This window comes from Phoca vitulina, unplaced genomic scaffold (assembly GCF_004348235.1).
Source record: "Phoca vitulina isolate PV1807 unplaced genomic scaffold, GSC_HSeal_1.0 scaffold37, whole genome shotgun sequence".
NCBI lineage: Eukaryota > Metazoa > Chordata > Mammalia > Carnivora > Phocidae > Phoca > Phoca vitulina.
In genome coordinates, this window is record NW_022589740.1 from 15,438,866 (window position 1) to 15,459,900 (window position 21,035).

At 41.7% G+C, this 21,035-nt stretch overlaps 1 protein-coding gene across 3 annotated transcripts in view; it reads left to right on the forward strand.

Annotated features, from left to right (window-relative positions):
- PCSK5 (proprotein convertase subtilisin/kexin type 5) overlaps positions 1-21,035 on the forward strand; it is a 456,955-nt gene that overhangs the window by 27,203 nt on the left and 408,717 nt on the right. For all 3 annotated transcript variants that reach the window (XM_032427639.1, XM_032427640.1, XM_032427641.1), the window contains exon 2: positions 14,608-14,712. In XM_032427639.1, coding sequence (XP_032283530.1) covers positions 14,608-14,712 — 105 coding nt within the window. The remainder of the gene's footprint in view (positions 1-14,607; positions 14,713-21,035) is intronic.

A 21,035-nucleotide genomic window follows, 5' to 3' on the forward strand; every position in this document is an offset into this window, starting at 1 on the left:
CCATGTTGTAGCAGGATCTTATTCTTTCTTATGGCACATCTTTATCCATTCATCCATCAGTGAACACTTGGGTTGCTTCCGTATCTTGGCTATTGTAAATAAGGATGCAGTGAACATGGGGATGCATCTGTCTTTTCGAGATAGTGTCTTTGTGTCCTTCAGCTAAATACTCAGAAGTGGAATTGCTGGATCATATGGTGGTACAATTTTTAATTTTTTGAGGAAGCTCCATACTGTTTTCCATGGTGATTGCACCAATTTACATTCCCACCAAGAGTGCACAAAGTTTCCCTTTTCTCCATATCCCTGCTAACACTTGTTATTTTTTGTGTCTTTGATTCTGACTGGTGCGAGGTGATCTCTCATGGTGGTTTTGATTTGCATTTCCTTGATGATGAGTGATGATGAACATCTTTCCATGTGTCTTTTGGCCATCTGTATGTCTTCTTTGGAAAGAATGTCTATTCAGGTCCTCTACCCATTTTTTTATTGGATTGTTTGGTGGTTTTTTTTTTTTTTTTTGGTGTTGAGTTGTATAAGTCCTTTATTTATTTTGGCTGTTAGCCCCTTATCAGATCTATCATTTGCAAATTCAGTAGGTTGCTTTTTTGTTTTGTTGAGGGTTTCCTTCACTGTGCAAAAGCTTTTTATTTTGATGTAATCCCGGTAGTTTGTTTTTGTTTTTGTTTCCTTTGCCTGAGGAATCTGTATCCAGAAATACGTTGCTAAGGCCGATGTCCAAGAGATTACTGCCTATGATTTCTTTTAGTAGTTTTATGACTTCAGGTCTTTAATCCATTTTGAGTTTATTTTTGTGTATGGTGTAAGAAAGTGGCCCAATTCCATTCTTTTGCAGGTAGCTGTCCAGTTCTCCCAGCACCATTTGTTGAAGAGAGACTGTCTTTTCCCCCTTGTATGTTCTTACCTCCTTTATCATAGATTAATTGACTATATAGTTGTCGGTTTATTTCTGGACTCTCTGTTTTGTTCCATTAATCTGTGTGTCTGTTTTTGAGCTAGCACCCTACTGTTTTGATTACTTAGCTTTGTAATATGTCTTGAAATCTGGGATCATGACACTTCCTAGTAAGTGCTTTATTTTTTTTTTTAATTGAGAATGACAAAGCCATCAACTTTCCTGAATACACTTCGTCTCTATCACACATTTTGAATGCTCACAGCTTTTACACCCAGAATCTTCCCTTTTAAGAGTAAAATATGTCATTTCAAATGCTGTAAAGCTCAAAATAGCCTCTGTTTACCAATATGATAAAATATTCAGATTTCTAAATCTGGTTAAACTAAATTCATTTTTCCAATTTTTTTTGAAGGCGAGGAGGGCTTTGAAATAATTAAAGAAATGAATAAAAGAGCAAAGCATGCCAGTTACACTAGTACTAAAGTCAAATTAGAGATTTTTCTCATTTAAATGTATCTTAATTAATTAGATAGGAATATCTGAATGGAGATTGCCAAACTCAGAGTAAATTGTTTTATTTCTGCAGAATGAGATGGATGGGTTAGAACAGTGGTTCTTCACCTTGGTTTGTATTAGAATCACCTAAATATTGATACCCTGGCCTTAACTCAGATGCTTAAGTTAGAAGCTCTGGGGTGGGTGTGGGGGGACAAACATGAGTATTTTATTTAGTGCCCATATAATTCTAATGTATGACAGTTGTTGAGAATCATTGAATCTAAAAAGAAGATTTACCATTCCAGGAGTAATTCCAGAAACATTTCCACCTATCAAAATACGTACTCTTCTCTGTTTGTTTCCATATATGTGGAAATGCTTCAAGTTGCTAAGGTGATCAGTAAGGAAAAGAATACAGACCTAAACGCGGGCTACGTGTGCTCCTTCTCCCTCGGCCTCTCTTGGACGATTTCCTTTGTGGGAGTGTGATGTGTGTCTTACAAGCAGGTGGAATAGCTTAAATATTAAACAATAACTTCTTTTAGTTTCTCCAGAAATTACTTACAGATGGGTTTTTAAGAACTTTGTAGAAGAATAGCTAATTATAAATAGCAGTAGTGAATGTTCTTATCTGGAGGAATATACAAGGATTATTTTACATGAAGGACATAATTATTCGTTTTGGACAAAAAGGGACTGAAGAACATAAAAGCCTAATGCCATTTACAGCTCATTCTTGAAGAACTGTTACACATAGCGTTTATGTCGGATGCTGAACCCAATCATTATCTCTAATATACTAATAGGAAAAATTGAGTTCCTTTGGGGGAAATACTGTGATTGAGTACAGAAGACATGACTTTCAAACTTGCACTTGACACAGTGGGGTTGTCAGAGTCAAGTCAGAAAGTTCTCTGCAGGGACACCTGGGTGGCTCAGTCCGTTAAGCATCTGCTTTTGGCTCAGGTCATGATCCCAGGATCCTGGGACCGAGCCCCGCATCAGGCCCCCTGCTCATCGGGGAGCCTGCTTCTCCCTCTCCCACTGCTGCTCCCCCTGCTTGTGCTTTCTCTCTCTCTGTCAAATAAATAAATAAAAATCTTCAAAAAAAAAAAAAAGAAAATTCTCTGCATTTTAGTAGAGAGTTTGTTTTGTTTGCTTTATCTGCAGCATCTTTGGATCAGTGCTTGGCATATCATACACATTCAGTAAATACTTAATATCTAGGAAGGCTGTAAAAGTATAGAGTAAAATATAGAAAATGACATTTAATATTCACATTGACACTGACACTTAAGAAATCAAAAATATAGACTGGAGGAGAATCACATTAAAAAGGGTTTCTGAGGACTCTTTAGTTGGCCAAGTTCATTCTGCTACGAACAGGTCAATTTTAAGCTACTTCTTCAATTAGAAGAACATCACCAAGAGAAGTCATGGGGTCACAGGCTGCATCCTGGCTCCATCATACCTGGAATTAACATGTGTTCTGTTCTGGGCTCCAAGTTTTCTGGAGAGGTATTATACATGTTGGCTTGTCTAGGGAAAGCAAGACTTGGGAAGACTTGTTGCATGAGAGAAAAAAAAAAAAAAGGAGAAACTTGGATGTTCAGCCAAGAACAGGGAAGACCTAGTAGGGATGTGTTGGCTGGCTGACTCAGAGAGGAGGGATTGACTCTTCCGGGTTGGCTCCTCAGGCTAGAACCAGGAGGAGTAAGTGGATTTAGGCTAATTATCTGGGAGAAGTTTCTGACAAATGGGCTACCCCAGGAAATGCAGTGCTGTATACCAATCTGAAGAATGGGTTCTGCATCCAACGGGGTGAGTCAGATTAAAACCCTGCTAAAGTTTTTTTCCAATTCTGATATTCTGTGATTTGCTTTGAGGCAAGTCTCATGTCCCATGTGAATAGTGGGCAAACTGTAGATTTCTCACTTGAAATTGGGAAAGGTTATTGCTTACTCTGTTTTCTCTGTCTTACATTTCCTTGGTGAAATTGTATCTGTTTCTTGCTTGCTTGAGATTTGAAATAGGATGTTTTTGATGACTGGCTTTTAATGTGAACTACAGGGACCTAGATTCTCCCACACCCTGCTGATCAGGTAGCTTTAAAATGAAATAATGAGGCCTCGTATTAGTGAGGGCAAGGAGGTGGGTTGGGGTGGGAATATTGGAGTGTGCCCATTGGATCACATATGGTGAACCAAAACCCTTTGAATGCATTTTAAGCAGAAGTCAAAGTGCTATAGAAAAGCTTAGAGTTTTGGAGTCAGATACTTTCTCATTTGGGCATGTAACTTACCTTTTCTCATGTTTGGACTCCATTTCCTTCTCCCTAAAATTAAAATACTTCTTCCTTTGTTGGAAAGATTGGAGATAATGTAGGAAAGCTTCAGTAAGTGGTAGCTTTGGTTATTAGTAGTGTTAACTACATGATGGCTTTGAAGAAACAAGCCATTTGCTAGTTCTCTTTTGCTGGGCAAAATCTTGGTTTTCGGGGTTTTTTTGAGCATTAGACTTGATAATGCTAATACAGAGCTTAGCAGAGTGCTGGGCCAATACTCAACACTGTTATTATATTGGTACAGTTATTTGGAAATTGATCATCGAATACCCAGAGGGTCCTGAAAATAATGAAATATAAATTGGCTCCAAATATGAATAGTCCAGTTTCGTTTCCTTTGCTTCTCACAGATGTCTACTGAGGTACTAGTTCTACCTTCTAGTGGCTTCCGGTTGTTGCTGTAACAAATAACCACCCACTTAGTGGCTTACAACAACACAAATTTATTATCTTACAGTTCTGGTGTCCGGAAGTCCTAACCTAAAATGAAGGTGTCCTCAGAGTTGTATTCCTTCTGGAGAGTCTAGAGAAGACTCGTTTCCTTGCCTTTTCCAGCCTCCAGAGAAGGATGTGGATGGCCACATTCCCTGGTTTGTGGTTCCTTCTTCCACCTTCAGAACTAGCAGCATAGCATTTTCAAATCTCTCTCTCTCTCTCTCTTTTCCTCTCTTTATTTCTCCCCCCCCCCACCCTGCATCTCTGATCTGTGCTTCCACCTCTCTCTCTGACCTCAGCTTCCATGATCACATCTTCTCTGACTTTGCTGCCTTCCTCTTATAAGGACCCCTGTGATTACATTGGATCCACCCAGATAATCCAGGATAATGTCCCCATCTCAAACTCCTCAATCACAGCTGCGAAGTCCCTTTTGCTATATCCGGTGATGTAGTCATAGGTTCTGGGAATTGGGATGTGAACATTTCAGGGGGGTGTATCACTATTCAACCCATCACATGCCCACATATGTCAGAATATTGCTCTGAAATCACACAGATTAGACATCTTTCCTTGAGCACCCTGATTTAAAGAAAAAGTTATCATAGGGCTTTTGCTCTGAATTTACACATTCTGATGCCATTTTCTGAAGACCTCTCCAAAGAGCTCATATGTTGAGTCTAAACTTAGAGGAATTTAGGAAGAAATCACAAGTATTCTATGAGCGACTGATTGAGACTAAAGTCTAGAAAAGATAGTCTTCATATTATTTTGTAGCATTCCATGGCCCAGTGCAATGGTATCTAAGATGTGTGGGGCCAGATATTACTTGTTTAACGTGGAATGCCCTTTGAACTTATGAAGATATGCCTTAAAGATACTTTCTCACATGGAGACACTGAAGTAAGTTGCTTTTGCATCTGCTCAAAGTAGATAGAACCATCCCTAGAAAACATCCCCTCTATGTACAGCTCTTAGGGATACAGTCTTCTGGGCAATTGAGATCTCTGAGTAGCTGTGGTTTTATTTATTATTTATTTATTTTTTAAGATTTAATTTATTGTAGCAAGAGAGTGTGCACAAGCAGGAGGGGCAGAGGGAGAGGGAGAGAGAATCTCAAGCAGACTCCACGCTCAGCATGGAGCCCGACTCAGGGCTCCAACCCAGGACCCCAAGAATCAAATGCTTAACCAGCTGTGCCACCCAGGTGCCCCTCGTTAGCTGTGGTTTTAAATTCATCCTTAGAAACCTTTTATTTTATTTTATTTTTATTTTTTATTTTTTTAAAGATTTTATTTATTTATTTGACACAGAGAGAGACAGCGAGAGAGGGAACACAAGCAGGGAGAGTGGGAGAAGGAGAAGCAGACTCCCCGCTGAGCAGGGAGCCCGATGTGGGGCTCGATCCCAGGACCCCGAGATCATGACCTGAGCCGAAGGCAGACACTTAACCAACTGAGGCACCCAGGCGCCCCGAGAAACCTTTTATTTTAAACATCTCTTAGAGTAGTTAAGAACATATGCTCTGGAGTTAGGCTACCTGGGATCCACCTGAGCTTCACCCTTTGCTAGCTGTGTGGCCTAAGTCAAATTCTTAAATTTTGTGAGCTTCTGCTTTCTTGCGTGTAACTTGGAAATCATGATACTTACTTCAGTCTGTTGTGTGATGAGGATGCAGTGCAGTAATGCCTGGCACTTAGTCTGTACTCTGTAAATATTAGCCGTTCATCAGATATCTGCACTGACTTGCCTTCTCATTTAATATTTAATGAACTCAACAGCCTTGTTATAAATATCATTTTTGTTCAGTGATTCCAAGAGGTCGTTGACTATGAAGGGACAAGGGAGGGAACTAAGAAACATAAAGGCAGACTTTGGTGAGCAAGTGGTTGTTGGTGGTAGATTCTTAATTTTCAGACATGTTTACATGTGGTGACTTTATTCATTCAACATTTAGTAAGCATACAGCATATGTTACTTTATATGTTAATGTTATGTCCCAGGAAGGGTCATAAAGAAATGAGCAAGAAACTTTGCCAAAGGTCTCCCATAGAGACATGATCACGATTGTGTTAATTTCTCCCCTAGGCAGGGGTCATTCATTCATTCTGCACGTTTGTTGGGTAAGCCTGGCAGTGTTAAGAGGAGCTAAGATGGGGCACTTGGGTGGCTTAGATGGTTAAGCATCTGCCTTCAGCTCAGGTCATGATCTTAGGGTCCGGGGATCAAGCCCCACATCCAGCTCTCTGCTCAGCGGGGAGTCTGTTTCTCCCTCTCACTCTCCTTCTGTGCGTGTGCTCTCTCTCTTTTACTCTCTCTCAAATAAATAAAGTCTTTAAAAAAAAATAAAGAGGAGCTAAGACTAATCCATCAGTGAGTCAAATAAAAATCCCTGCCCTTATGGGGCTAACATTCTAATGGGGGAAGACCAATAATAAATGGGATAAATAAAAATAATCTATGTCAAATGGTGAGAAGTGTTACAGGGAAAAATAAATCAGGGAAGGGGGTGTGGTATGCGGGAGGTCAGTGAAAGCCTCCCTGAGAAGGGAACATTTGACCAAAGATCTGGAAGCAGAGAGGGTGTGAGTCGTAGAGATTTAGAAGAGTATTTCAGGCAGAGGAAAATCAGGTGCAGAGACCCTAAGGTTGAAAGCAGTCATGGCCATCCTCTCTTTGCTTCTATTTTGAATGTTATAGAGTCTGGAACACAGAAGGCAAATTATTATAGTGGTTTTAATATTCTCGGGAAAGCACGGAAGAGCCATCACAGTCAGCATTTAAATGAAGGAGAAGCAGTTTATCCAGGTGCTGTGTTGTCTGTAAGTGCTAATGGAATTCAGCAGTCGGAAGAGGTTGGTCTGCAAGAACAATGGCCTTGGTGACTTGGTTCTTCCCCATCTCACCTGAGGCGGTGGGATGAGGTGTGAGCTGGAAGGTAAATTCCAGCCCCAGGTAACTGGGTTCTTAAGTTTTCCAATCTGTGTCATTCTACAGAACGACAGTAGAGGGGAATTTATAACTTTCCAAGTCACTGTTATTAATGTCTAATTTACATACCTCCAGATGCAGCCATTTTTGTAGAAGGTGGGATGAGTGTTAACCAATCTCTATACCCCAGGGTGGGCTGATAAATACTAACAAGTGACTCATCAGGAGGGAGAGAAGCCCTAATCTGTAGTCTTTGCCAATTTTTCTTGATATGTTAATACTTCCGTCGTTGTTGATTTCAAGTCCTCAATGTGATGTCATTGGACAGGCTGTTGGGAAGATATGAAAATGGATCTCGTAAGCCTATGATGAGCTGGTCCTAGGTCACGGAAGCACTTATTACCCATGTAATTACCACTATAATAAAGATACTGAATATTCCCAACATTCCAAATTTCTCCAGGTTTTCCAGGTCGATCCCCACTCCACACCCAGATTGTCACTGATGTGTCTTCTGTCATCATAGATTACCTGTCCTAGGATTTCATACCAGTGGAACTACACCATGTGCGTTTTTTTGCGTCAGCATGATGTTTTGAAATTCATCCATGTTGTCGCCTTTATCAGTAGTTTGTTCCTTTTTATTGCGGCTCCTTCCACTGTATGGATATACCACAATTTGTTTTTCCATCTACTTGTTGATGGATATTTGCATTGTTTCCAGTGTGGGACTGTTATTAAGAAAGGTGCTGTAAACATTTGTGTATGAGTTTTGTTTCAAAATAGGGTTTCCTTTTTTTGAGTAAATACCTAGAAATGAAGTGCCTGGGTCATGAAGAGGATGTGTGTTTCATAAGAAATTACCAACGATTTTCCAAAGATGTTGAACCATTTTATACTCCTGCTAGCAATGTGTGAGACCTCCAATTCTCCACCATCTCATCAGAGCTTGGTATTGTCCATCCTTTGAACTGTAACCATTTTGGTATGGGTACAGTGTTTTTATGATATTAAATTGCATTTGAGCATCTTTTTACATGCTTATTGGCTGTTTGTATATCTTCTTTTGTGAGATGTCTTTTCAAATTTTTGCCCATTTAAAAAAATTTCTGGAGTGGAGATAAATAGCTTTTCAAAAGGGAGTTCAGAATTCGGATAAATGTATAAATTGGACAGGGCAGGAGGGAGAACAAGGCAGACAAGTTTTATTGAGGTGGCCACAGGGCCCTTGACCTTGCTGCTTCATAATCAGGGTGACCAAATGTGATGGGGACTGCCCCAGTTTAAGTATTGAAAAGTTCTGTGTCTCTGGAAACACCTCAGCCCTGGGAAAACCAACATGGTTCATCACCCTATAGAACTATGTATAAAAAATTTGCCACCTATATGCCTGGAGTCATTAGACTGGAGGGGATTTTAGTCGCAAGCATTGGTGAGACTGTTGGTGGTGAATGAATTCAGGAAGGCCACACAGCTCCTCACTGGGGTCAAAGCCATTGCAAAACATAAATCTTCTGGCTCCTAACTCTGCTCAGAAGTCAATAGCTCCCTTGTGACATAAGAATTTAGGTACACAGGGAAGGTTCCCTCTTACTAGCAGAAAAACAAAACCAAAAGCAAAAACCCTCCAATAATTGTTTTCTGACAGTGATTGTTTTTAGAAATTATAAACACAATGGTCTCATTTATTTGACTTAAGTTTTAAATTTCTGATCAAATGCAGTTGTTCCTGGAAGAACCAAGACATTGAGTCTTACCAGTCATTTACACCTTAGTATAAAATAGTTGATTAAAAAAACTTTTCTAAGAAGAGTTTGGTTTGAGAAAGGGTCATGATAGGAAAATTCTGGGTGCAAGGATGAGAGGCTACCACTAAGGAAGAAAAGGCACAGATGCTTGACAGAATTGGGAGCAAAAGATGAAATTTATTGGCTTAGTGTTGTATAGAGTTGTGTTGCTAGGCAGGGAAGAGTGTTTTGTGCATGACTATAGAGAAAAGGAGCTTAAGAGGGTCAAGAGGGAAAGAATTACTCTCCTTCCTTTATGTGGGATTAAGGGAAAGGTTGAGCTATGGCTATTCTCCTATTGATTTTATACTTCGTATATGCCTATGGTTTCTGATTTATTTATAAAACCTCCCTACGTTAGTTACATATTGCTTCTTGTTTTAGCCCTTGTTGGTATTGGGTAACATATAAACACAGTCATCTTTTGTTTTACATTACCCTGGAGGAGCTGGGTGGAATATCTGCTTAGAGATAATATTACTGCTTTGTTTTCATACCCTGTCTTTCTTCTGAATAGCTCTCAACATGTTATGACATTTTTCTTCTTAATGTTTATTAAATGCCCTCAGCATGCTCAGTGCTGTTGAAAGACTATGAAAGACACAATTCTCACCAATAAGGGACATGCATATTAATAGACAAGAGACATAAACATGCTTTTAAATATATATATTTAGATATTAAAATGTCTATAACTCTGCAAGGTGACAGATTATTTTGTTTGAATGATGTAGAATGATGGAACTAACACGCGCTACTCCTTAGCTGTTGTCTTGCAGCAAAAAAGAAAGAAAGAAAAGAATAACGATGTCTCTGCCTACAACCTTCTGAACCATAACCCTGGTAGATTTGGTACTTCAGTAAAAGTGGAATTAAACTATTTTTGCTGAAATTAACCTTGATTGGATAGTCCTGTTATACTCACACCAGAGATTTTGAATCCTCCGTAGGTCTAACGTATGCAATTTTAGCAGCTCGAGGATTCTGATGTTCATGGCAGCCACTCCGCAGTCTTTGCTGAGAACCTATTACGTGTTGAGCCATATAGTAGGAGCTGGAAACAAAGTGTAAGCACGACAGATGTGTCTCTGTCTCATCAGAACATACAGGCATGCAGGTCGGGGTGCAGACATTAAACAGATCATTGTACTGATCGAAGTTTAACCACAGGCCTGTGTTTTTATGATTCTGTGAGGCAGTGGGACCTCACCTGGCCTGGGGGGTTTGAAGACTTCCTACTGGACACATACAGGACAAGGAAGAGGGAAGCCAGGCGGAGACACATACAGGCGACACATACAGGACAAGGAAGAGGGAAGCCAGGTGGAGAGGGCGGAGGCGGGGAAGAAGGTTGTCCTGCAGGTAAAGGGAACAGCAGGTCTGAGTCAGGGAACTCTTCCAGGCCAGAGTCTGGAGGATGGAGAGTCTGTGTGATTTGAAGTGAGCCCAGAGAGCCGGATTCTGCAGGTGCCATGGGTCAGAGGAGGATAATGGTCTTCATTCAATGACTTAGGTAAGGGCTATAGGGGAGTTCTTGGCATAGCATCGATGCTAATATGATATTATATTATAGTTATAAACTATAGTATTAAGTAATATTCAATGTTAACTATTACTCTTTCTTTTCAGAGCAGAGGGAAGCCCCGACAAATTTTAGGCAGGAGTATGGCCAAATTTGCATTTTGTGGCCTTTTTCTGGCTGTGGTGTAGAAAACAGATTTGAGGGAGGAGGCTGGTGCATATGGCTCTGAGAAGACTAGAACAAGCGTGTTCATCTAACAGGTGGTCAGAACACAGTGAGTCACCCGGGGCCTGGGCCTCACTGGTGCCTAGAACCGTTCATGACTCAGGAGATCCTAACTTGGAGGGTCTCGAGGTTGTATAAGATTGTGTAAATGTGTAGCTACTTTTTCAGAAGTTTTGAGCTATCCAATTTTAGATTTAGTAGGGAGCCTACTGCAGAATCCACTAGTCATTCTACTATGGAAGGCATTCGGTATAGACTATTAAATAGCTTGTAGAATCGTTCGAGAAGGCAAAGCTTTCAGAAATATTCCCCAACGCCACATCACAGCATGGGCCTTCCCAAGAGTTGGTGCTTCGTCCTCAGCAAAAACCTGAGGAATGAGGAAGCTACCCTCTGTTGCCCCCATAGCTCTTTGATAATCTCTTGCCAATTTATCAACAAAACAGGATGTGCAAAACGAATGCGCAGAAAGCTAGCAGCCAGCATTAAGACCTCTACCACCGCAACCACTAAACACCTGAAGGCCTCTAAGAACCCGGCCCAGGATGCTGTAGTCTGCCTTTGTCTGGCAGAACCTTAATCACATCAGAACCCTGGCTGCAGAGAGTTGAGCTCTTTAGCTCTGCAGTGCAGGAAAGCTCACCGGAAGGATGCTGGAACGAGCCCCCCTGTAGGATGCACCATGCAACCTAAGTTCAGATGCTAGCTAGCCATTCAGCAGGGATTTACATTTCCCCCCCTCACCATTCTAGCTGTGTACGTGTGGGCACTCCCTGAGCCTCAATAACTTCATTTATCAAAGTGGAGGCAATGATATTTATCTTCCAGGGTTCCTGGGGGAATTAAGTTAAATATGATAACCAGAAGAGCCGTAAGATGCCTGGCACATGGTAGACATTTAGTCAATGAGACATCGGTCAGTCACAGAACACCATTCCCCAACTCTATAGAAGAAACAGTATCCCTGTAAGGAGGAGATAAAGTAGAGCTTCCTGCTAGAGAGATTTCATGGCCTGGAGACAGGTGGCCTTGTACCAGGTGCACGGACTTTGGGAAGCAGATTTGCCCCCGGAAGAGTATGTGGGATTTGTGTGCGCATGCTAGTTCATTTAGTTGTTACTTCTTTCATTTGTAATTAGTGTTTTTAATTTAAAAAATAATACATACACATAAACAATGAAAAGAAAGGCTCTCTTTGTAGTTCAAGTATTCTTCCTGAAATGTCTATGCATATAAGCATATATGTAATACGGATTCTTTCTTTGTTCACCTCAAAAATTGGGTCATAATTTCTCCGTTCCTCCTTCTCTCTCTTTCTCTCTCCTCTTCCTTCCCTCCTCCCTCCCTTCCTCTCCTTTGAGATAATTTATTTTAGTTCATATAGAACCAGATGCCTACTGATTATAGCTAGTTGTTCGAATGATTCTGCTTTACAAAATTCCTCTAACACCTGTTCTTACACAGAAGTGACTGTATCTGTACAATAAATTTTTAGAAGTGGAAAAGCTGGGTCAAAGGTTAGGTCCAGTTTATAATTTTATTGATATTACCAAATGGCTTTCAAAACAGTTGTCCCAGGGAATGCTCTTTACCAATGCTGTGTATGCCGCATTTTTGCATACATCCTCCCCAACAGTGTATCATCAGACTTTCTGACTTTGGTCAGTGAAGATGAGGCAAGTTAAGAGGTGATACTAGGGTACACCAAGAGAAATTCTGACCAAGGGATGGAGGTAAGGGATTGCAGGATAGGAGGTGAGAGAAAGTAGGACTGAAATTTAAATTTAGAAGGGAAACCAGTCATCTGACACTCTGTGCCCGGCAAGGACTTGACCAGGCATGCACCTGTTACTATGTTCAGTCCTTATAACCACATTCACCCATACACATTTTTATCCCCCATTTGACTCTGACACCCAGTCTCTGTGTCCTTATTTTATAGTTAAGGAACCAAGGCCCAAAATACTTAAGTGATGTATCCAACATCCCAAAGCATGCTAAGTCAGGGCAAGGGTTCTGTTTTCCACCTTCGTACATGCTACATAAGTCCAGGATTTGAGTCTTTACCAAAGAGGCCACAAAGGATCAGAATTATATCTCCAGGGCATATTTCATCCACATTTGAGTTTAATGGCCCAGTTGAATTCAGTTATTTCCTATAATCGAAGAGGTTCCATTATAGTTGCGCGGACATGGTGTGAAACTCACGGACCTTTTTCACGCTGGTAATAGGTTCTGTATAAAGTTCTTCCTCAAAGATTTTATGTCCCTTTCCACAAAAACTACTGTGTTTACCCAAGGAGCACACTTGACAAAAGCTACATGAGATGAAAGCTTTAAGCTCCTTGGGATTTTAAGATTTTCTTATAAAGGATTACACAGCCTATTGTGAGTTCTACCCTTAGTCCTCTGGAATCTTAAAATTGTCCTGTAAATCCCTCCTTGAAGCCCTTTTGGACTCTGAGGCTAGCATCTGTGTCCTCTTCCTCATTGTTTGCTGCTGTCTCGGAGTTCCTGATCTTTTCTGTGTACATCTGGGCAGTTTCCACTTGAGTTAAAAACGTGTGACTTCCGATTGTCAGATCTAATGATGATTAGAGACATTCATATAGAGTGTAAAGTCCCAGTGAGGGGGGTCACTTTTCAGTGGCACAGTATTTAGGTTGATCATTGTCATTGGAGGTGTGGGATGATGATTGAGAATTGATGGAAAGAAGAGAACTAAAAAAATAAACCTTTTATCTGGAAAATGAAGCTGGGCCAATGACTTTTTTTTTTTTTTAAATTAAGAAAGCCAACTTTTGAATTGTCCCAATTGGAAAACATCCTGTTGATGGTCATTGTTTTAGGGCAGAGCCATGGTGTTCTGGAGAAATAGTCCATCTGATGTACTTGTGCAAAGCAAAAAAAAAAAAAAAAAAGTCCTTGTCAAAGAAGGGAATTTGATGGAATTTGAGGGCTGCAGTGATCTTAGAAGTTAACTAGCCCAACGCCTGGTTTTATAGGAATGGAAATGGAGACATGTGGGATTTAGCCCAGAAGCCACTTCTGAACAGTGTCAGCCGGAGCGAGAACCAGGCTCTTCTGTCTCCATTTGGTGTATTGTTCAATTTCCATGCATGTGACCCACATCTGATAATCTGCTGAGACAATATGATTATCTGGGATTTTGTTTGTTTTCCGGAAGTGCCAGTGACTTATTTTCAAAGCTATCCTAAACAGACCTAACTGCTTTCAACGCAAGAGAGGGGTGCACAGATGAGAAGATGAGTCTGTTAAAAGAGGTGGCCCATGAAGACAGTGGATTGAACTCCTTTTACACAGGATGCTTAGTTGATAGGTAGGATATGTGATCTTCGCCTCGTTGCAGACACCACCGTCCCACTTTTAGTTTGTGATAAATGCGTAACTGCCATGTAGTTATACTGCCGACTTAAGTCAGGAAACTAAGTAGTGTTTTCTTTGTGAATGACCAACTGCTCAGGACTTGTTTCAAATTGATGATATAAATAATCTAACAAGGTCCTTCATTGTACATTTCTCAGAGCAAACAGAATGCAGTGTGTTTTTATAACCAGCTAGCTATTTGATTTTTTTTTCTCTTTCCCACATTTAGATATAAATGGATATAGAATTACTTAAAATGCTGCATATAAATTAAACATTAAAAGGGAGATATGGAGAGGCTAAGCTGCCCCATTATAATCTTCAGTTCCACAGTCACTGCCTCAAGGACACTCCATTTCATGTCACGTGTCCTTCTTTGGAAAAGTGATCACCAAGGTTCAAGTAACATTTAAGCATAGAGGCAACTGCATAATTTATGGACCTTTTTTTTTGGTTTGGTTTGGTTTTGTTTTGTGTTCTTATTTTAATGAAACAGGAAAACAGAAGGCTCCCTTTAAGTCCCACTAACTCCGCTTGTGCTTCCCTCCTGTCTTTGCAGATCGGGGCCCTGAAGGACTACTACCACTTCTACCATAGCAGGACGATTAAAAGGTCAGTTCTCTCGAGCAGAGGAACCCACAGTTTCATTTCAATGGAACCAAAGGTAAGAAGAACCAGTTGGGTGGGGACCAAGAGGCGAAAGCTTCTGCATTTTTCATTGGTAATAGCACACTAGGAACTGATGACCAGCGTGAAGACTCACATTTCGGGAAGCCGTCCTATTATCCGTTGGTCCAGTGTCTTGGCTTCTGCTTTGGACAAAAATAGATGATCACTTGATTTTCACTGAACTACCATTATCATCCCACTGATACGACAGTCCAGGGGTATCATAAGTATGGGTTCTCATGGAGGAGGAAGGAGTGTGTGCAAGGGGAGATACTGATTGATTCAGAAGTGTTGAAATGGTAAGAATACCACACCATCTTACTGATTTACATGTAGATCTGAGGTTCTAGCCAAACTCCATAGAGGGATCCCTAACAAAATCCTTATGTCAGGCGTCAGGGCACCATGGATCCTTGCAATTTCATCTGACGTTGATAGAGCCATGCCTTTGGCAGCCTGAGGACTAGATCATGTCTGGGACAGGAGGGATACTGAATACAGAAGGGATAGAAGCTGGCTCCTGGTTTTGAGGTAGGGCTCATCAGTTTTCTTGCACGTTGTCTTTACTCCATGTCCTTTGGGGTTATATAGACAACATCCCCCTGGGAGTACCTAGAAGGAGATATGATACATCCACGTTCTCCCACTCCATTCTGGAGAGGTGGGACAGCTTTGGACTGGGAGATAGGAAGCTGAAGGGTGTTAGGGACAAACCAACCAGTAACTGGCAACTAACAGGGGGTGAGTTACACACACACATGTCCTTATTAAATTAGAGGGAGGCACGGACTCTGAGGGGGACCTCCTTGGCCCCCCATATGTGGCAAGTAAAACGGAGAAGACAGACTGTACCAGCCTGCCCCAGTTCCTTTGTGGACTCACTGTTGATTACTTATTGATTAGGAGGGTTTTTTTCCACCCCCATTATGTTTTGGATTTGCCACATGAACTCATTTTCACATAAATGGTGAACAAGTCCCTACAAGTGAGCATGGCAATCTCACCTAGAGATTCCACGAAAATTGTATTCCTCATTAAAGCAAAAAGTCCTTACTTGCATTAATATGCAAATCAGGTTTGCAGTTTGGAGTCCTGCCCTCTGTTATGTGCCACGGTTTGCCTTGTTTAATTTGTTTCTGGAATATTATCACACGGTTGTTCATGATTGTGAAATTGTATCTTGGTCATTTGAGAAAGCACATTTCTTGTAGGTCCCAACTTCCTATAACCCAATTTTGGATTATAGGAACATCCCCTAAGACTTACACTCCGGTGTCCTGAGGATTGTATTTTTTTTTCCCCTTCATCTCTATTCAGAATTGAATGTCTCTGGAAAAGCAATCTGTTGGGATGTTCTTGAATTAGCTAAATTTTTGAAGCAAAGTCACGTTTTTCATCTGCTAAACAACATTTTTTGAAGCTTTCTTGAACTTTGGTAATTAAAATGATTCCAATTTCATACCTCATGTGTGTAGTCAGTGTGAATTTGAGAAACCAAGTACTAGTTGGTTTGGGAGGTAAGAACAGAATGTAATGAGGCATTGTGTTCATAATGAAGTATTTACTGAATATGGAGTTGCTTCAGTCTTTAATGCCATCTTGGGGAATCTTGGTCTTCATGTCGTCGTCTTTTTTTTTTTTTTTTTAGCTTTATTTATTTATTTGAGAAAGAGAGAGAGAGGGAGAGAGAGAGAGTAGGGGGAGGGACAGAGGCAGAGACCCTTCAAGCAGCCTCCCCGCTGAGCGTGGAGCTTGACGTGGGGCTCGATCCCACAACCCATGAGATCTCGACCTGAGCTGAAACCAAGAGTCGGACGTTTAACTGACTGAGCCACTCAGGCACCCCTCCCTGGTCTTCATTCCTTTTCATCTTGGTGCATCAGATAGCTTATGCAGCATCCCACAGAGACCTTGGATGCTGGTGCACATCATACCTGGAATGTATGCCCTTCCTCACCCAGTCCAGAGAGTAGGGCCATTTCAGGACAGTTCTAGGGCACATGCTCAGTTACCCTTCCTCCTCAATAAAAAGAATACCCCTTGGGAGAGCCATATCTTACTTTTTATTTGGATGCCTCCTGCCCCTCATTCCCACCCAGCCATTTATACAAGAGGGCCATAATCCTACCGACTTTGCAGCTGCAACACCATGATGGGCGCTGCCCATGGTTTCTTTCAGATCCTTCTTACAGCTCATTCATTCATTCATTGGCCATTTCTTGAGCCAGTAGTAAATGGCAGGCCTTATGTTTGGCTCTGGGGATTTGGAGACATAGTGGTGCCCGAGGGGAGCTCACTGCAGGCTTCCAGAGTGGCTGTCAGGGAAACCCAGAACAATCCAGTGCTTCTCAGGTGTTGGGGATGGGGGGAGCAAATGGGATGGACGTGCACTATATTCCTCCTCCTTCTCTAGTTCTGTCCTCGAAGAGCTCAGGCCCACTTGGGTCATTATTATTATTTTTTAATCTTGAAAACCTTTTTACTTGGGGAAGTCACAGAAATGTTGTGAGGAATCCCTATGTAACCTTCCCACCTTCCCCAAATGTTAATGTTTATGTTTTACATTTTACCATACCTACTTGATCATATTCTCTCTCTCCTCTCTATACACAAACACACCCACACACACATATATGTATGTGTACAAATCCATATATATAAGGTTTTTTTTTTGAAAATTTGGGAGCATATTACATACATGATGCTCCTATGACTTTATGGATTTCACTGTGTATTTACTCAAACCAAGGACATTCTGTTATTATAACTGGAAGTACAGACAGTTAACATTCTGGTAAAAATCTGGATATTAACAATGATTTAATATTATTATCCAATCTACAGATTTCATTCAGGTTTTTCCACTTGTCTCTTTTCGGGGCCAAGAACACATCTAGCTGTCATTTGTCCCATGTCCCCTTTGACAATCGTGTCATACTTCTTTCCCTTTTCTTCTTTTTTTTTCTTTCAACACTAGCATTTTTTTCTTTTTAAAAATTTATTTATTTTAGAGAGAGAAAGCATGCGCACATGTAAGTGGGGGGAGGGGCAGAGAAAGGGGGAGAATCCTCAAGCGGACTCCCCACTGAGCGTGGAGCCCAACACACGGCTCGATCCCAGGACCCAGAGATCATGACCTGAGCCAAAATCAAAACTCAGATGCTTAACCAACTGAGCTACCCAGGCGCTCCAACAGCTAAAAGTCTTTTAGAAGGTTACAGGCCGGTTATTTTGTAGATTATCTAACATCATGATTAATTCAGGTTTAGCAAAAATACCAGAGGAGTGCTGGGTTCTTAGTGCCTCAGATCAGGAAGTGCGTGATGTTGACTTGGTTTGTTAGTCATGATTTTAACTTTGGTTCCTTGGTGGTGACACACGTAGCATCTGCCAGTCTTCTCTATGTTAAAATGACTAGTTCTCCCTCCCCTTTTTAAAAGATTTTATTTATTTATTTGACAGAGAGAGACACAGCGAGAGGGAACACAAGCAGGGGGAGTGGGAGAGGGAGAAGCGGTCCTCCCGCCGAGCAGGGAGCCCGATGTGGGGCTCCATCCCATGACCCTGGGATCATGACCTGAGCCAAAGGCAGACCGTTAACCAACCGAGCGACCCAGGTGCCCTAGTTTCCCCTTTCTAATGAATAAGTGTTTGATGGGGAGATACTTTGAGACCACGTAAATGTGTGTGGGCTGACTTTGTATGTTTCACTCCCGGCAGCCCGCGTTGGGGGGATGAAGCTAGTGGCCGTGTGACTTGCTTTCTTAGGAAGGTCTTTTCTTGACTGTTAGGTGTATGTATGGTAGATGGTTAGTGTGCTGGAAGATGCATATGTGATCTGGGTGATGGGACCGCGTGGAATGGCTTGGTGGCAAACATTGGTGGTGCATCGAAGTTACTTTTGATTGTCATTTTCTTAAGAAAGGGTGTACCAGTGAATTGCAGGGAATACGTACACTAAACAGATCCTGGCTTTTACTTGATGTAGTAAATTGCACGTTTTTTTTTCCCCCTCTGCTTTTGTTTTTATTTGGAGGGTTCTAAAGAAGGAAGTGCACAAGTGGCCAGGAGGGTTGTAAGAACAACCTTCTGGGGCTAAGAAAATGCTGTGGTCAGTTGGGGCACATTGAGCCCAGAGCACAAGAATAGCCTGGTTTCCGTATGTTAACATTATGTTATGATTAGCTTTTTAAATGACAGAGATGCACAGACTTCTAAGTCAGTGTCTAGTGTCTATTACCAGTACAGTAATAACAGTTTTGCAGAAAACATTGGTACCGTATTACAGCAGTTGGACCAGGGAGTCTTGCAATACTCGTATCCATACCTTTCTTTTTGACAGACCAGCTTTTTACTCCAACAGACCCAAGCTAAATTTCAGAAACAATGGTTTTGAGTTAACATTCTCAGAAGCCTCTCATTAATCTGTTTAGAAATCTTTGCCAGCCCTGTGGCATTTGGTCAAGGAGGCTGTCATCTGTAGAGAGCTTTGGAATGGAAGTTCTTTTTTTTTTTTAAGATTTATTTATTTGAGAGAGTTGCCATGTGAGCGGGGGGAGGGGCTAAGGGGGGAGGGGCAGAATCTCAGGCCAGCTCCCCACTGAGTGTGGAGCCAGATGTTGGAGCTTGATCTCACGACCCTGAGATCATGACCTGAGCTGAAATCAAGATTTGGACGCTTAATTGACTGAGCCACCCAGGCACCCCGGATGGAAATTCTTTATAGCTTTTGTGCTGCCCATGTGGACACGGGCTGGGGCAGAGGTGGGATTTTTCATTCTCCTCCTTCGTACCCAGAATAGAAAAACCAGAATCCTAAATTTCCTATCAGAGTAGGCAATTAAAAATCTAAAAAACATAAAAACAAAAAATCCCAAAAAAAACCCTTGCCATTAAGTTCGGTCCTCCTATCTTATCCATGTGTAATTTACAACATAGCTCCTTTTGCCCATTAGATTTGATCTTGAAAGTTCTGGCCTTTTAGTCTTTTTATTTTTTCCAGCCCTTTTTCTGAGTTCAAGTCTGTTGACTGGTCAGTTTTTATCCAAATCTAGGATAGAATCACCCTCTGCTACAGAGTAAGGGATAGGCGCCTCTCCTGTCTAGTTTCTTCCTGAAGCTCATGTTCGTTAAACTGCCCCATTGCATGGATGTGTACGACTATGTATCTCATTATGGAGAAACTATTCCTATGATATTATTTACTGCAGAATTGTAGGATCCTTAGATTGAGACTTATCTCTTTCCTGTCCAGGGCTGACATACCTTCCAGTATGCTCTTAAGAGGGATTTTTTTTTCAGATCTGTTAAGCATGCCCAGTGACAGAGTTCAGTACTGGACAAAGCAAACATTGCTATAATTGAAGAGATTTAACTTGTCGAGTTCTAACCGGCTTGCCTGTAATGTCTACCCGTTGGATCTCTTTTTCGCCTTCCAGACGTATACATAACAGCTCATTAAATATCTGAGCCCTTTGCTTCTTCTCTGGGAGCAGCAATTGTCCCTCTGTAAATGCAGCCCAGAATTAAGTGCAAGGCTTTAGCTCACAGAGAGAGCGCCCATTCATGACGTTCATCCATAAGCCATTTCGTCTGAAGAGAACTTTCGGGCAGAGCATTCAAGCATTGTACAGCGACAAAGGGATCTGAGGAAAGGAAGGAAGAGAGAAAAGGAAGTGCTTGGAGGTAGTTAGCAAGATTAGAGGGAAATCAGCCCTGGGAAAGAAGACTGGGAAGTTGCGTTTCCTTACTAACCCAGCTTGGAACCACTTGTGGCCAGGACTTGGTTTTCAGATGACCAGCCTTATCCATGTGTAATTTACCTCAAGAGGGAAAGACCTGCAATCATGTGATGGAGGAAGTGTACAGGGACCCTCCCCCTACCTAGCTGCCATGTTCCTGAGGCGCTGGACAGATCCACTTCTCAGTCGAACCCCATCTCCCCCATGGGTTCACTTTGTAATTTTGGAATATTTTAGCTCCACTTCGGGATGGATCTTTAATTGGTCCATGGAGACCACAGCACCTGTGTTTCCTCTTGCTCTTAGCTCTGAGACAAGCCAGTTAGAAGCCGTTCACATGCACCCGATCTCCTAGCAGAGCCTTGGAAGTAAAGAAAGCTCATTTAGTGAGAAACAGATGCTCAGAAGTGTCTGAACTCCATCTTACCTGGCTCACAGGCATGAATCGCAGCCACACCTTTTTACCCAGAAGATTCCATCTGGCCTGCCACAGCTATGGGATGGCTTCACCTGAGTCCGGGTGCTTCCTGTTCGGGCCATGCTCTGTTTTGTCTCGCCCCACCTGCCCTCATTCCAG